The sequence below is a fragment of the Metarhizium robertsii genome (assembly GCF_000187425.2).
Source record: "Metarhizium robertsii ARSEF 23 chromosome Unknown MAA_Scf_2, whole genome shotgun sequence".
Lineage (NCBI taxonomy): Eukaryota > Fungi > Ascomycota > Sordariomycetes > Hypocreales > Clavicipitaceae > Metarhizium > Metarhizium robertsii.
Window position 1 is genome coordinate 4158391 of NW_011942160.1, and position 16439 is coordinate 4174829.

At 52.2% G+C, this 16439-nt stretch overlaps 7 protein-coding genes across 7 annotated transcripts; 2 read left to right on the forward strand and 5 right to left on the reverse strand.

The window, feature by feature from the left end:
* Positions 1-131: 131 nt before the first annotated feature.
* On the reverse strand, positions 132-1958 carry MAA_05237 (Zn(2)-C6 fungal-type DNA-binding domain protein; the record flags this gene model as incomplete). Its single annotated transcript, XM_007823235.1, has 1 exon — positions 132-1958. One exon carries the CDS (start codon positions 1956-1958, stop codon positions 132-134), a length of 1827 nt encoding a protein of 608 aa, XP_007821426.1.
* Positions 1959-3148: 1190 nt separating this feature from the next.
* Positions 3149-3767, reverse strand: MAA_05236 (uncharacterized protein; the record flags this gene model as incomplete). Its single annotated transcript, XM_007823234.1, has 2 exons — positions 3149-3544; positions 3600-3767. 2 exons carry the CDS (start codon positions 3765-3767, stop codon positions 3149-3151), a joined length of 564 nt encoding a protein of 187 aa, XP_007821425.1.
* A 1476-nt stretch (positions 3768-5243) lies between these two features.
* On the reverse strand, positions 5244-6992 carry MAA_05235 (epsin-3; the record flags this gene model as incomplete). The annotated part of the gene is made up of 4 exons (XM_007823233.2): positions 5244-6636; positions 6686-6765; positions 6824-6855; positions 6911-6992. 4 exons carry the CDS (start codon positions 6990-6992, stop codon positions 5244-5246), a joined length of 1587 nt encoding a protein of 528 aa, XP_007821424.2.
* Positions 6993-8561: 1569 nt separating this feature from the next.
* Positions 8562-9548, forward strand: MAA_05234 (Peptidyl-prolyl cis-trans isomerase, cyclophilin-type; the record flags this gene model as incomplete). The annotated part of the gene is made up of 5 exons (XM_007823232.1): positions 8562-8575; positions 8652-8716; positions 8925-9094; positions 9150-9256; positions 9362-9548. The coding sequence occupies 5 exons, from the start codon at positions 8562-8564 to the stop codon at positions 9546-9548; spliced, it is 543 nt and encodes a 180-aa protein (XP_007821423.1).
* Positions 9549-10052: 504 nt separating this feature from the next.
* MAA_05233 (DNA-directed RNA polymerase III subunit Rpc34) lies at positions 10053-11367 on the reverse strand (the record flags this gene model as incomplete). The annotated part of the gene is made up of 2 exons (XM_007823231.1): positions 10053-10962; positions 11084-11367. The coding sequence occupies 2 exons, from the start codon at positions 11365-11367 to the stop codon at positions 10053-10055; spliced, it is 1194 nt and encodes a 397-aa protein (XP_007821422.1).
* Positions 11368-12094: 727 nt separating this feature from the next.
* MAA_05232 (histone deacetylase RpdA/Rpd3) lies at positions 12095-14209 on the reverse strand (the record flags this gene model as incomplete). The annotated part of the gene is made up of 4 exons (XM_007823230.1): positions 12095-12994; positions 13052-13593; positions 13645-13945; positions 14003-14209. 4 exons carry the CDS (start codon positions 14207-14209, stop codon positions 12095-12097), a joined length of 1950 nt encoding a protein of 649 aa, XP_007821421.1.
* Positions 14210-14748: 539 nt separating this feature from the next.
* On the forward strand, positions 14749-15892 carry MAA_05231 (proteasome regulatory particle subunit; the record flags this gene model as incomplete). The annotated part of the gene is made up of 3 exons (XM_007823229.1): positions 14749-14811; positions 14888-15141; positions 15208-15892. The coding sequence occupies 3 exons, from the start codon at positions 14749-14751 to the stop codon at positions 15890-15892; spliced, it is 1002 nt and encodes a 333-aa protein (XP_007821420.1).
* Positions 15893-16439: the final 547 nt, after the last annotated feature.

Below are 16439 nucleotides of genomic sequence, written 5' to 3' on the forward strand. Positions count from 1 at the left end.
CAATAATTCGTTTCATTCATTCCTTGTGATATTTACAAAACCCAAGGCCGCTCATGAATCGTTTTATCATTTATATGCGCAGTCCGTCCCAAAACAGCCAAAATGTAGTTAGTTACTCCATGCAGCAAGCATCAGATCAATAGTATTCCATATCCCAAGATATTCAAGCAACGTGCCACGTCCCAGGACTCGTCAATCTGTCCGCGCATGGACCACACCTTCTCCATGACTTCCATTCCTTCCTTGACAGTGCCAAATATTTGCAGCGCGCCAAGTCGCCGCGCAATTTGGCGGTACTTGTCTTCGTCTTCTGGCGGCGAAAGACAACCACAAATGCACATGGGCCAAGCCACCGCTCTCAGCCAGGCTCCTGTCGGGAGCGAGGTGAGCAGCTCTGTTGCCTTGGACACAGACCAGCGGATTTCAGGGCTGGACGGCTGCCATCCTGAGACGACGACATGCAGGTAGCTCAGCGTTGCAAGCAGCCAAATCATCTGGAACCTCGGTTGCGCCTCTGCGTGGGCTCCCGTCACAGGGTCTGCGACGAGCAGCGGGAATACACCCTGCGGCGGGTATCGCAGTTCTGGGTGGTTCTCTAAAAGGTCAAGCCCGGTCTTGATTCCGTCGGAGAGCACTTTTCCTCGCGATGCCAGCTCGTTGGTTGAAAGTGAGCCCATTTGCTGTTGTTCGCGTTTCCAGGATTCCAACGCGGCGACGTTGCCGAGAAGCTGGATAATCCAGTTGGGCAGGCCGAAGAACTCATCCATGGTCAGCGGCCCAGCAGGCGTAGGCTCGATACTTCTTTGGAATTCTGCACATGCTGGGATAACAGTGTCGTGATATCGGAGCAGGCGCGGTGAGCTTCCGAGCGTCACACTCGACAGCACATCAATGTATATGAGAGTCGCCGTGAAAAATCGCAGGGCTGCCTGGTTGGTGCTCCAGGGTCTTCTCGCGCCAATCTCAGGCGGAGGCCACCGCGGACTGTACAGGCTGTGCAGCGTCCCCGTCCACTGTTCCGGTTCGGACAATATCTGCACAAACAATGCAATCGCAGCATCGAGATGCAGTCGCCAGTTCTCCTTCTTGGAGGTCGCGACTTCGAAGAAGAGCATTTGAACAATGCTTTGCATCACGACAAGACCCTTTTCCTTGTCGAAGCCGGTTTTGCTGGCGTTGATCAAGCACATCTCCTTGGACAGTTCTTTGAGGCCGAGTTCAAGCTGGCTCTCCAGGCTGTGCACCATGCGCATCGCACACTGCTCGTGCTCCTGCTTTCCATCTGCCAGAACAATGGCGAAGAATGCGTTTGCCAGCGAAACCGCAGTGTGAAAGACGCATTTATTGCGTTGCAGAATGTCCAAGATCCAGCCACGGCCTCCCGCAAGAACCGGCGGCCGGTAATGGGGGAACAGATAGGGGAAGACGTAATCGAGATAAATCATCAAGAAGTGGAGGTCGTTGTCGAGTTTACTGTCGTTATCCTCTTGCCGCACAAAGACCTGGCTGTGCCACGGCACTTCGGGCGGTGAGGCGCCATTCGTGTTGCTTGATTCTGGCGATGAGCCGATTCCATGGCTACGAGGCGACGGGTCGGTATCTGAAGCACCAGACATGGGGACCTTTCCACGGCCCCCGTTGGCCTGTGGATCGTCAGTGTCGCTTATGCTCACCATCTTGGTCCCTGCCTCCAGCATCTCTAGATACTTGCGATCCCTCCTCTGGCTGGCCTGCTTCTTCACCTCAGCCTTGATCCTATCAGCCATCTCTCTCTGCTTGGGTCCGCCATCCATCCAATCCGGCTTTTCATCCTGGAAATAGCAGGTGATTTCAAGAGCCTTGCAAGTATCGCACTCTGGGCGGTTCTCAGCGCATTTCTTGCGTCTCATTCTACAGGTCCAACAGCCCCCAGAGGAGCGGGTCTTGCTGTTGGACATGAGCTGTCGAAGGACCGACATTTTGGACGTTGAGTAGGACATTTTTCTGAGGCACGGTCTCACTGGCCGTGTAGGCAGAGAGCATATGTCGGGTAGTGAAATCGCAACTGTTGATGCGCCTCTGTTCTTTGTGATGCAGTGACCAACTTCAACGGCCTTAAGAGTGGATCGTTCGTGGCTTATGTGCTTGGCGCCCATTTGTCATCACGCTTCCCCTTTTTTTAATTGCCGACTATTACTCTGATTGGTCTCATAGCGTTGAGCGAAGTTACCCTGTATTTACGCCTGCGACTTGAGAATTTATTACAAAGATATTACTCAATCAATTCATCAATTGAGTAGAGGCAATGCAGAGAGTAATAGCAATTATTTATATGGTAATAAGAAGAACAGCCTCATGCAATCTCTTTTTTATTTTATTGTTTAAATATTCCTATGCCCAAGTTGTTTATAAACGTCGCTGCTCTAAAAGGGGTTTCACCCCACAATGTCGAAACCTTGACCAACATTAATGCAATTCTGACCTAGCAAAATATAAAAAAATCAAACCAACAACCTAACCAATTAATTGTCAGTTTTTGTCACGATCCCATGATATGCCAGTGTTATACCCAAAGCCCCCCCTTTCAAAAAAACACAAACAGATAACAACGAACGATTAAGTCCTGAACCAAGTCTTAGCAGGCAATCTAAATATTTCCCCAAAGCCAAAGCCAAATCAAAAACTAATTCTAATGCAACTCATTACGGTGTTTGCCAAAAAAAGTCTGCCTTTTCTCCAGCAGCCCCAAATCCCACCACCCGTCAATCCTCTCCAAGATAGTCTTCCGTTTAGGCCTGAGCGCGGTCAGAGGAGGACTCAGTAACCCCAAACCCACGGGCGACTTTGGCTGCGGTACAACAACAGGTACAGGCGGCAACGGAGGGATCGTCTCGACAGGTCGAGGCGGAGGCTGAAGGCGAGCTCGCTTCTCGCGAATTGTCGCCGCGGGGACCGGCGGGGGAGGAAACGATGGATAAACAGACCCACGAGCCTGATAGGGGATATTCATGCTGACGGCGTCGTCGCTGCCCGAGTCGCTATCATATCTCTTGTGCGGGTGAACCATGGCCATTGTGCCAAGGCTCTTTGCCCTATGCAGCTCTCGCGGAGCCCGAGGCGGCGCTACCAATCTTTTCCTCCCGGCCGGAGCCTCCCCACGGCCGTACCCTCATTCCAAGTCCTTGGGAGGGGGCCGGCTGCCGCCCTTGATGCGTTTCCAGAGGCAGGCCGACGTGACGGCGGACATGAAGTAGAGGACGCAGAGGCAGATGCTGAGGCCCCAGATGGCCTTGATCTCAAAGCAGGTTGCCTTGTCAGGGTCAACCCACTCAAAGTAGTTCTTGCGTGAGAGATTGAGGAAAAGGGAGTGTATGAAGTTGGCTGTGTTGCCCTTGTCGGGGAGCGAAGGGCACGAGAGGTAGCTGACGGGCTTGCCGACGACACAAGCCACCGCGATGGTGGCGACGAGACAAAGGCCATCGGCAGCGGTGGAAATCAGAAGAGGGAGCATCGAGTCCCAGTAGAGAATGTACGTGATGACGGTGTAAACAGCAGTGATGCAAGCCTAGTGTTCAGTCAGTCAGCCAAACCCTTTTTACACTCGCCACGGAGAAGCGTACAACGACAAGAGTGCCGACCAGCGCAGGCGGCGGCACGTAGCTGGCAGTCACCATTTCAGAAATAAAATTCGAAGCCAGCCCAATAATGGTGATCAGTGAAATGGCCTGTAGAGCGCGCATGGCCGTAAACGTCATGCCCAGGGCACCCAACGCTGGAGGAGCAGGCATTTTGGCAGTAACTCCAGTAGGAATATCGAGCGAAAGCCGAGGTCGAGACGAGCACTTGGCCGTGCAAAGAGGGAAATGTTTCGAGTAAAACGGCACAATAGCCGGCGGAGGCGTGGTGGGCGAAATCGTGAGTTTGGTGCAAAAGAAGCCTTTGCCCGACTGCGTAAGTTGGAGCAAAGACTCAAAAATAAAAACAAGCAGCAAGCGAGAGACGGGCTGAAGCTGGCGTTTCTTTGTTGTTGTGAAGAGAATGGATGGATATCCGGATCTTTCGAGTCTGTTTCCTTCAAGCACAGTGAGAGAATGTGTAAATTTTGACCAGAGGAAATATGCAAAACGTTGAAACAGCAAAGATGGTTGATCTAAATGCGCAGAGAGACCCTTAGTCCGAACCCGAGAAAAGAAGGTGTGAGAGGGAGAAAAAAAGAAAAAGGAAAAAAAAGAGACAAAGGAAAGAAACAGTTCCTTCCGACAAAGTAGTTGTTTTTTGACTTGAGAGTGAAGAAGAACGAGGCTACGTTTAGGTAGGATGTTGGACTCTTTTATACCAGACGAAGGCCATGGCCGCCATGCATCTATCTTCCTGCGGCCATGTCACCATTGATGTGTACCACCCGGCAATGTAGTGCTGGTTTCTAAATGCAGCGACGCTGCCGTCCACATACATACCGACATGGGCCGTCGCCGTTTCAAATTTTGAGTCTCCGGCGACTACACAAACCCGGTTTACACATCCTTGGTGAACGACGCATCAACGACTCATACCCGGAGGGGACCAGCCATGACAACTTTGACAAGCATGTATGAGACGTTGGCCAGTGTGGGCAGCCGCCCGGCTGACCAATCACCGTGTTCTCTGCACCACGACGCAAAAGCCGGCGCTTACACAACCTTGCTGCACTCGCACGATTTAAGCGCGTCTGCCCGGGTCTCGGCTGGTCTTGGTAGCAACAGACCATGGCCCAAGACGTTGAGTGATTGGGCTTGGTTCGTTTGATCGATTGCCATGAACCCACAAACCCGGCTATGCGTTGCCCGGCCGCAGCATGGCCAAATGAGAGGGACCATGGCGGGCAGCTTCAATGTTTGGTCCTGCAAGGCCTGACGGACATTTTCTCTGGCGGCCATGAGCTAAAAATGGATGCAGTGGCCTGCAGAAGCTTGTTTTCAGCTGATTTTAATGCCGATTGTGTATTGTGATAATTGAGGCTTGACGGTGGGTTTCATGTCCGTCTATACGGTGGCATGCGGTATGGCTGATGGCTGATGGCTGGTTCAATTTCATTTTCTTGCGCCGTACGCCTATCTAAAAGTCTCAACTTCAAACATGCTTGCTCAATGCGCGCGTTGTAGATTAGCCATTGCCAATCCTTCCCCATGGCCCGTACGTGCAATTTTAGTCCCGCATCAGGAGCCGTTGCTAGATTTGCGTGAATAAACTCGAGGTCAAAGCAAAACGATCCATACAATGTCAACCTAGCCAAGCAGATCACCAGATGCTGACCCGCTGTTTCCAGCTGCGGAACCGGGCTGGGAGGACACGGCTGGCGCTCCCCAGATACCAGCACTGCTTTTCTCCTTGGCAAGCTGTCCCATTGCAGGCCCGCTGGTTGACTTCTCGGTCTTCTTGATGCTGGAGCTAGCCTTGCCCCAGAGAGCGCCGAATGCATCACCACCGCTGGCTCCGGCTGGCTTAGACCCAGGACTGGTGACAGGCTTCATGTTCGCCATTGTTGTTGGTCCGGTTGAAGCCATGTTGCCCATAGCCGACATGCTGGTCGGAGCTGGGTTAGATGCTTGAGATGGAACACCGCTGAAGTAGTTCGGACCAGCAGGTTGGAAGCCAGTTGGCTTGGGAGGCTGGTTCTGGGTCATTGGGACAGCAAAGGCAGAGTAGTTGGCGCCATGGGTAGCGCTGGAGTTGGGCCCGGGTGAGATAGACGAAGTGTTGACCATCTGGCTAAGGTTGGCAGTCTGGGGAGCGGACACTGGTTTGGGCGCGGCGAATTGTGCCGTTGAGGTGGCTGTTGAAGTGAGAGGAGTTGTTAAAGGTTGAACAATCGGCTGAGTTGCCGGTGTTGCAGACTGGAAATCGTCAAAATCGTCATCATCGTCTGCGCCGACATTGCCACTAGACGGCCCAGCCAAAACGGCCAGCCCTGCGCTTTGGGTCGCAGCAGGGGTCGCGGAGCTTGAACTCTGAACTGGGTCATCGAATGAGAACAAGTCAACCTCAGGCTCCTTCTTCTTTGCTGGTTCGGCAGCTGGTTTCTTGGTGGATGTGTGGTCGGACTTGCGTGAAGCTCTCGATGGTCGCTCATCTTCGTTGAACTCGTCATACTCCTCAAACCCATCGGACCGGCCGGCACCACTGCTACCACCACCGCCCGACTCGCGGTAGCCATCATGCTGGCCACCGAAGCCGCCGCCGTCTCCGTAAACACCGCCGGAGTAGCCGCCGTAGTTTCCCGATTCACTGCCGAATCCGCCATATCTACTACCGCTCCCACCAGAAAAGCCGCCTCCAAAGGTCATGCCGCCTTCAACACCGGTGTATTTGTTCTTGGTTGCCCGCGCTTTCTTGCGCTCAGATCGGATGCGCTCAACGTCGCCCAGAAGCTCGGCTAATTCTTTGGCTCGATTCCGCACATTGAGACCTTGGTCTTTGCCGTTCTGATCAATAAAGTGAAATTGTCGCAGCATCTTCAGGAGAGTGATATGTCCCCGAGCATCATCAATGACCCGTTCAGAGCCGTGCTTGATGAGAAACTCGAGCAGTTGTAGCGCTTTGTAGATTTGTCGCCACTCCTCGGCGGCCTTTTCGGTGAATCGGCGATAGATCATGGGCATAATCTCGTTGAGTGTTTGGCTGGTCTCAGGTTAGTCATTTGAAAGAAACGTTTCGCCCGGTTTCGTACTAGTTGAATGTGCCGTTGGCGATTTCTTGCATTAATGTAGACGAAGCGCCCCATGGCTCATTGTTGGTAGCTTCTCGCACCTATTGCAACGATGTCAGACCCGGGGTTCGCATAATTGAGTTGTTGGTAGAGTAGCACCTTCGCCTCCATTTCTGTATAGTTCATAACCGCTATCGAAATAATGTCAGAATGCCGCTCACTGGAGTTGGGATGAAATTCATTTACCATTTTGGGCTTTGCGGAAACCTGCCTTGAGATCGTACAAGGTGAGGTTGGAGACGGTGCTCTTCAGATCGCTTAAATCCATTGCGAAAAATCCAAAGACAAGACTAGGTTCTAGGAGCGAGCTGAATAGCGATTATTGAGAGGCCGCGACGTGCACGGGAGGCGTTATTCGCAAGGGTGAGAGTACTGTCGTCGATGGACTGGAAACCCAAACCTGGACAACTGGTCTCTCGGGCTTCAGGTCGTGGAGTCCACCCCCAACCCATGGACGACCAGGGGAAGGTATGGTCACGTGACTTGATTCAGGTGTACAATGGTGACGCTCTAATTCGCTTCAGAGCCCAGGAGTGCTTACAAGGTCAAGAGGAGTAAATTAGGATGGAAGAACCTAATATTCTTCCAGGTATTATGTGCTTGCAATGAAACCATTATAGAGTTGCTTGGCCGTCTGTGGAGTGCCTTGTACGAAAGATATTGGCATTGATGTGTCCAGCAATCCAATTTGCGTCCCAGGGGAACAAGGTACCTGAGACTTCAGGCGCGCATCCCAGCCCGTCGCCGCCCAGCCAAAACTTTTCCCCTTTCTGGCGAACCCTCCAACTTGGTCAACCGAGTTTGCCGTTAGCAATCAATCATCAACAAATTTCTTGCAACCTTTGTTTGTATTTTACCGTACTATCAATTCAAAGGCCCTTGCCTTCTAGGTACGTTGAGGCGCTTTCTTTCTTGCCAATGTTCGATGCAGATATCCCTGTCGGCAGCAACAGCGCGAAGTCAGTCACCTCCTCAGCATCAGTGAAGAGCCCATTTGGTTGCCGCCGGCACCTTCGACACGCATATGCATGCACAGCTGGTCAATGATACATTCCGCCGTCAAAAGCAGGTCCAGCCCATTTGCAGAGACGCATCGTTCATGCTAGAGCTGCAAGTTGCACATCACCATGGCACTTTGCTGAGCAACAAGCTTCGTCGACGAGCTGTCGGCGAGTGGGCTGTATTTGCCTGACCATTGGCTCTTGGGGCAGATCCACTCGCGCCGAACAACATGGTTCTGCCTCTCACCGTCCGTAGCCATGGCGATGATCGGGAAAATGGCGGGATTTCGCGGATCTGTCATTGAATGTGCAGGACTGGTGAAGTTGCTGACCGGACTGGCGTGCATGCCGCTGGTGCCGTTGATAGCAGAGGCAAAGCCAATCGCGGCCGTGGTCGTTGCGACTGTCGAATGGACCAACACTTGATGGCCAAGTTGGCGGCTCCCATGTTCTTGGAGAGCTTCACACAAACATTGGACCGACTTGCGCACCAACATTTGAACTACCAACGCTGTTCGACGGTGGTCGTGGTCCCCTGCCCGTGAAGGCTGCATGCTGGAGCTGTCTGCTCCATCCAGGCGCTGCCTTCCCTCCAATTGCCAACCCACACTGGCTCTTTCTTTGCCAGCTCCTGGTGCCTTTTTTATTGGTCCTGGCTCCCGCCACTAACATTTTACCCCTCCAGCTGCCTCACAATGCGATCAACACTTCTTCGACCCCTCCTACCCCGCCACACCTTCTGCGCTCCCGGCGCCAGATCTTTTTCTCTCCCTCAACTTGCATCTGCGTCAAACAGATTTCAAACCACCCGTTTTTTTTCTGTAACCTCCGCAGCCATGGGCAAGAAGGTGTAAGTCTCTTCATTCTTATTCCTATGCCTAAATCGCCAATTGGTCTTTCGAACCACATCTGACTTGGGGTGGTAGCTTCTTCGATATTACCTGGGAGGGTCCTGTCATGCAGGGCGGCAAGCCTACCAATACTGTCAAAGGTATGTACTTTGTTTTGGTCTCTTTGTGTCCTAGATACGCCAGTGGCGGTGGATGAGCTCTTTAACAAATGGACAATTTCGAGTCCATGCCATCCTGGTAGCACTGGTGATGCGTGTAAATTCCTTCGATAACCTTTCCGTGTTGATTCTTCTCCGCCAATTCACCCACCATTGTAAGAATCGAAAACTGACACATCTGGCGAAACAGAGCAGTCTGGTCGCATGAGCTTCAACCTATTTGACGACGTCGTTCCCAAGACCGCCGAGAACTTCCGCGCTCTTTGCACCGGTGAAAAGGGTTTTGGTTATTCTGGATCGTCTTTCCACCGCATCATCCCCGACTTTATGCTTCAGGGTGGTGACTTCACGCGTGGCAATGTACGAAGGATTTCTATAATTTGCTGTCTTCCAACAAGCACTGACAAGTTGATAGGGCACCGGTGGCAAGTCCATCTATGGTGACAAATTCGCCGACGAGAACTTCAAGCTGAATCACGACCGCCCTGGACTGTTGTCCATGGCCAACGCCGGCCCCAACACGTAAGTCCTCGCGTCACGGCTACAGTGCCAGCTCTACAATCCATGCCGAGACAACTTCCTCGCACTACCGTTTAAGAATCACATAAATGACCCAAATCTATACAGAAATGGCTCCCAGTTCTTCGTCACCACTGTCGTTACCTCATGGCTCAATGGACGGCACGTCGTCTTCGGCGAAGTCGCTGACGAGGAGTCCATGAACATTGTCAAGGCCCTCGAGGCCACTGGTTCCCAGAGCGGTACTGTCAAGTACAGCAAACGCCCCACCATCGTCAAGTCTGGTGAGCTGTAAATTGTGATATTAGCCTTGCATTATTACCATTATCATCCTTTTTTTGTTCTTGGGATGGAAAAACGGATATTGGATACATCGATAGCGGCGGTTTACGACTGAATGGCAGTTCATTCTGCCCACCAGCTGCCTTGCAATATACTTGAAAAGCTGAACTTTCCGACTTTCTGTTTCTCAAAATTGAGCGTTAAGGCTTCATATTCCATAACATTAGCATGTGTGATGGTGGGTTTATTTCAGACATGTTGTGTAAGACAAGAATATGCCTACTGGTCGAACCTTTTTTGTCTACATTTTTCCATGCGCCATGCCATGCTTAGCCAAGATAAATCTGGTTGATTCCAGAAAAACACATAAAACAGCCCGCCAAAACTCCCAAGCCATGCATCCTTTACCCACCAGCATGAAGAAAAGCCCAAAAATGACAGTAACCACCGTTCTGTACTCATACAAGCAGTCGCGGCACCACCTAACCACCCATCTGCCATTGCGTGCTGTCATTTATCAGATGACATCCGACCCTAGCCACCTTTTGAAATATTCGCAATTGCTAGGTCCCACAGGCCCCCCTTCTTCGCAGAGCTCGAAAACAGGACACTTCCCGCAGGGCGCTTCCGTATAAGGGCTGAGATAAGGCTCTGGGTCGCCACCGCGCCCTGTAGGATCTTCTCTCCCTGCCCAATTTTGAGGCGATTGCTTTGCAACTCTGGAGACACGATACCCCATCCGACCAGCAATCTTAATAGGTTCAATGAGGTTATCCCACACCAACACATCCACAAGCTTCTTAACATCTTCCTCTGACAAGATCGTATTATTCGTAATACCACTACTCGACAAGAGACGGGCGATATCTCGAACCGTTGGATACGCCGTATAGCCCGCAGGAAGAGGCAACAGAGCCGCTTCTCGCCTTGGAGTCGCACCTGCAGAGGCCTTGACTGCCTTGGCGGGAGGCTTACTCATCTCGCCTGCGTCGCGCTTCTTGCCCTTGTCTGCAGCGGTGCCCTTGATGACACCCTTTGTAGGCACTTGGCTTCTGGCGCTGGCGCTGGCGCCGCCGCCGCCATGGGTGCTGCGGTATCCGCTCTGGCGCTTGACGAAATCGAACACCACGCGCTGTAGTTCCTCGATGAAGGCCTCGTCGAGGTTCTGGTCCGTGTACCACGGGCCTCCGGTGGCGCGGTCGCTGGGCCGGATCGACGCCTTTATGTACATCTTTTTATTGGGGTGCTCGACGTTTTTGAAGGGCGCGATGAGTCCCTTGGTCTGCAGCTGCTTGATGGCGTTTTTGAGCACGCTGTCGTGCATGTTGAGCCGCTTCTGGAGCGTCTGCGACCATATTCCGTCGCCGCCGGAGTCGTCGATGAGCGAGTACACCATGACTTGCTCGTCGGTTGAGCACTGCTTGTATCTTGCAGGGCCTCGGAGTCAGCACTGGCCACTTGCATGGCGACAAAAAAAAAAAACGTTTCTTGGTAGGAGCCTGGGAGGGGTAAATATCCGAAGGGGGAGGGGGGAAGTCGCAAACTCACTTGTGTGCTTCTTGCGCATCTCGCCATTTCCAGAGAACCTGGCCGCTCGCCTCCCTCATGGTGATGAACAGCTTGTCGTCGCTGAGCGACTGCACCACCCGCGCCAGCAGCAGCAGGTCCTTGTTGGGGATGACGTCCAGTCGCAGCAGGTCATCTTGCGAGAACAAGTCGTTGCCCGGGCCGGCTTCTTTGCACCGTTCGTAGAGAGCTTCTTTCCAGACGGCGAGCTTCGCGGCATCCGACTCGCTCCCGCCTGCGGCGACGGGTGCCGTTGAGGCAGGCATTTTGCGTGTTCGGTGACTCAGGTTAGAGTCTTTGAGAGGGGTGTGTTTGGAACCTCGGATGGGTCGAGGGCGTTGAAAGGGTATGAATCGGAAATAGTCGCTACATTGATGGAGAGAATCGTCTTGAGCTAGCGGTCAAGCTACAGACTTTCAATCAATTGTGAGGTTGGTGTCGGGACAGATCAAAAGGTGGTGTGGCGTGGGGTGCCATGCGGCGCCGATAAACTGAACTGCTAAATTTTGGTCCCCGCATAAAAAAAGCTGTTGGAGAAGCATGGTTTGGTAGCCTCCAGATGCTGGGAGAGGAAAAAACCTGGTTGCAAGGGACGTGGTGGGGTGCGCATTAAAGCCTGGGCCAGGGTCCAATAAGTACACCTCAATTTACAAGTCAGCTGTGAATCCTTGGCTCCTATGCATAACCCCCTCAAATGGCAAAAAATTCAATTCTGTGGCTAAAATGTATACCGATACTGAAAGACAGAGCCAATTAACCAAACGGCTCTGCTCCTAGCGAACCTCCCAACTAACTTTGTAGTATCGCTATGCCTGTACGCCCAAAACGCCCCGTCAGGCCAGCTCGCTGCTCGTCCCAAGATTGTACAATACATCATGTCCAGCATGGCTTTAAAAGCCAACCAAGCTAGGACATGCGCTGGAAGCTTTGGAAAACAAATACACCTCAAGCTGACCAATCAAGCTGTCCGTTCCTCATCAGAGTAGGACTTTACTACTTGGAAGAATCATCCTCAGCTTTGTCCTCAGACTTCTCTTTGTCGTCGACTTCCATAGGTTCTGTTTCAGCTTCAGTTGTTGCTTGGGCCTCGCCTTCTTTCTCGGCCGGTTCTTCGGACACCTGGTCAACGGCAGGCTTGTCGCTTGCCTTGACTTCTGTGGCCCCTTCAGCCTCGGCCGGTTTGTCTGGTTCCGCAACAGAAGGCTTCTCTTCCGTAGGTCTCTCTGGCTCCTTCTCATCCTCGGGCACAGATTCGGGTTCGCCCTCCTCCTTTTTGATGGTGGCTTCGTCAGCGACACTCGAGTATGTCATACCGACATCACCGTCAGCATCGACCTTATTCTTCTTCAAGTCTTGGTCTTCTTTCTCTTCTTGTTCAGCAGCCTGATTCTCCTGTTCTTCCATAGCCCCGACGTCCTCAATCGTGTCATCGTTCACATCGTGAGTTTCGGCTTCGACGGCCTCCTTACTGTTGTCGTCGTGTTTCTCCCTGGGCGACTTGCTGCGAGAATCCTCCGCTGCATCAGCGCTCTTGAAGTCATTGAAAGTCCCCTTGTTTCCATTGCTTCGAGTTGCACCATTTGCAGCAGCCATTTCGTCGTCGTCGCTGGCCTCGAATTCCGCCCCATTCTCAACATGCTTGTCCCAGCGATGCTCAGTCATTCGAACGTCCTTGTTTTCGTCTTCGTCTAAATCATCTAGTTCGGCCTCTTCTTCATCAGTCATACCACCAAATGGCTTCCGCGGCACGTCTTGCATCTGAACTGAGGGAGCAGGCCCAGTCTGACGAAGATTATCGATGACTGCGGCAGTGATCTTATCTAGATACTCCCTGCTGTTTGAGTTTTCCATGTTTGAAGCTCGCACGTTCAACTCGAAGTCCGGAGCATAGTACTTATAGCCAGTTAGCCATCGAAATCGGGGGCGGTAACAACATCAGCTGCAACTTACTTCGTAGTATTCATTGTATGGTAAAGTACGGTCCATTTCTTGGCCAACCAGAACACCAGTCTCATATGCCCATGTACGAGCAACGTTTCTCATCGTATAACCACCACCGCCCAGGACCAAGGTGGGTAGCCCGAAGCTCTTGACGTAGTTCACGCAGTTAGCGTGACCATCCATGCTCAGGTTGAAACAACCCAGGCGATCGCCAGATAAACTGTCACCGCCGCACTGGAGAACAACGGCTTCAGGCTGGTAGTACTTCATAACGCTCTCGATAACTGGCTCAAAAATCGATTTGTAGGTCTGGTCGGTGATACCATCGCGCAACGGAAAGTTCACAGAATAGTTCTTACCCTGTCCAATGCCGATGTCTCGCAATTCACCGGTACCAGGAAAGTATTCTCCGTACTTGTGGAAGGATACTGTCATAACACGGTCGGTCGTATAGAACGCTTCCTCGACCCCATCACCGTGATGAACGTCAATATCGATGTAGAGGACGCGCTTCATGAATCGCAGAAGCTCGAGAATGCCGAGAACAATATCTAACTTTGTCAGAAGCCCCGAATTTGGCGTGTGGTGGTGGCAGAACTTACCGTTGACATAGCAGAAACCACTTGCTTCACACTTCTTGGCATGGTGAAGGCCACCAGCCCAGTTGACAGCAATGTCGCATTTCTGTCTGTTCAAGCGGGCAGCGCCCTCCATGCTTCCACCAGCACTGATTCCACAGAACTCGAACAACCCATCAAAGACCGGGCAATCGTCGCCGACGTTATATTTGCCCTGCTCACGCATGTAACTGTCCATATTGTCTGGAGTGACCTTTTGCAAAAAATCAATGTAGTCATCGGTATGGAATTGTGTCATTTCGCCTCTCGTCGCGGGTTTAGCTCGCTGGAGTTAGGTCAGCCTTTAATCTTCCCGAGGCGTCTTGGCGGCACCAGAACTCACGTAAATTTCCATCTTCTGGTACAGATTGTACTGCATGATCAAGCTGTGCGCAAGACGAATTCGATGGGGCTTCATAGGATGACCAGTGACATATGCGTAGTTACCGATATCTGAATCATAGAAGTAGGCCACCTTCTTTGCCGAGGAGCCGTTGAGGGCGACAGAGCCCAGCTGGGCCTGGGCCTGGGCCAAATTAGAGTCGCCCATCGCAGCGGGAGTCTGGGGTTTTTGAAGCTTGGGCAGTTGAGAATGAGTCTGCACAATGAGTATAAATGAAATGCTTATGACGGTTTAGAGAGGAGAATAGGTGTCTAGAGAGCCAGCCGCATTGTCCTACAAAATCGAAAGACGGGAGAAGTTGCAGGCTTAGAAGGATGCGTCGCAAGGAAGGTCGCGACTGCCCTCCCGCCAATTGGTGTAGATGGCTGAATACGGATTAAAGTTGAGGCGGCATGGCTAAGGCTTGCCCGAAGTCGTGTAAGCCACACGCTTCCATTAGTGTGGTTAATATGGGGCCAGGCAAAGCTTTGGTGCAGTCATTGGCAAAGCGTGCCACGTGATTTCATTACTCAGCTTGTCACTCCAGGCAGGCTGCCGATGCTGGCGTCAACGCAAGGCGAGCTAGCTCCACAGCAGCCAAACCTCAACACAAACCACGTTACGTCGAGGATATCAAGAATTGATTCCAGGCAGTGGTCTTTATCTCTTCTTTTCTCCCCTCAAAACTACATTCTACGTCCTTAACAATGGAGCGATTCAGAAATTTACTCGGTGGTGGCATAGGTGCCCTTGGAGCCGCCCACGGCACGGTAAGTGCAGCACCCGAGCCCTGGTGCTTTGGCTGTCTTCGCAGGAAACTAACTTGTGCCCTTTGTGTAATTGCAGGACAACACAAACCTCATTGACAACTCTGAGACGGTTTACATTTCATCACTGGCGCTATTGAAGATGCTGCGACACGGCCGCGCCGGTGTTCCTATGGAAGTGATGGGGCTCATGCTGGGGGAGTTCGTGGACGACTTCACAGTCAAGGTGATGGACGTGTTTGCCATGCCTCAGAGCGGGACAGGTGTCAGCGTCGAGGCCGTCGATCCCGTTTTCCAGACCAAGATGATGGACATGTTGAGGCAAACAGGAAGGTAAGAGGAACTGCCGACCATCACACGGGCCATGTTGAAAGGGAGGCTTACCAAAGGCGTAAACAGACCCGAGTCAGTCGTTGGCTGGTACCACTCACATCCTGGGTTCGGATGCTGGTTGTCATCGGTTGATATCAACACCCAGCAATCCTTTGAGCAGCTGAACCCTCGAGCCGTGGCCGTCGTCGTCGACCCCATTCAGTCCGTCAAGGGCAAGGTTGTCATTGACGCATTCCGCCTAATCAACCCGCAGCTTTTGATGATGGGACAGGAACCCCGCCAAAGCACCAGTAATTTAGGCCACCTGAACAAGCCCTCAATCCAGGCTCTCATTCACGGCCTCAACCGCCACTACTACTCGATCGGTATCAACTACCGAAAGACGGCCCTCGAGGAGAACATGCTCATGAACCTCCACAAACACGTGTGGACCGAGGCACTGGAGATGAACGACTTCCATTCAGAAGGCGACAAGAACAAGGAGCGGCTGCAGCGCCTGGTCAGCTTAGCCGATGGCTACGAGAAGAGGGTCAAGGAGGAGACGGAGTTGACAAAGGAACAGCTCAAGACGCGTTATGTCGGCAAACTAGACCCCAAGAAGCACTTGGAGGATGTCGGGCAGGAGTTAATCGAAGACAATATTGTTGCGGTTTCTAGACAAATGATTGACAAGGAGGCTACTATGCCCAAGAAGGAAGGACAGGCGGGACACTCTAATGGGGATCGAATGGTTACTGAGGAGGAGTTGTAAAGTGGTTTCGTGGTCGGGGGTCACATACATGCTTCCCCTTCGGGGACCGTACATTGTAAGATTACCAGGCGTTGGAGTCAAACGGGTCAAGACAATTTAGAGACGCACTGCGCAGCTGAATCGCAAGGGTCACCTTTAGGCGTGTCATAACCGTGATGAATGTGATGTTTTGCCAGGCGATATTGCATTAGTCAGGAATATACCACTAGGCCTGGTCCGCAGCGCTTTTGCATCCCTCCAGCGCAGGAATCCTTTCATCTGATAATATATTAAACGGTCAGAAATATGCGCAATCACAAGAGGAGCTTGTCACAGGGATCGGATGCCGGAGGATATGGCAAGATTCGAGCCCCTGATGTGGTTTGTTAGTCAGGTTTGACCTAGGCATCGAGAGGGATATCCATTTCATAGACGAGGCTCGGCAGGGAAAGAATTGGAGCACCTCGCAGGACGGGAGTTTGCAGAGCATCGCTTGGCGAGACAGCCTCGACGGAGGGGCGTTACTGCTTTGGGCTGGGGGCCCTACAAAGATGGTTCTGGGAACATG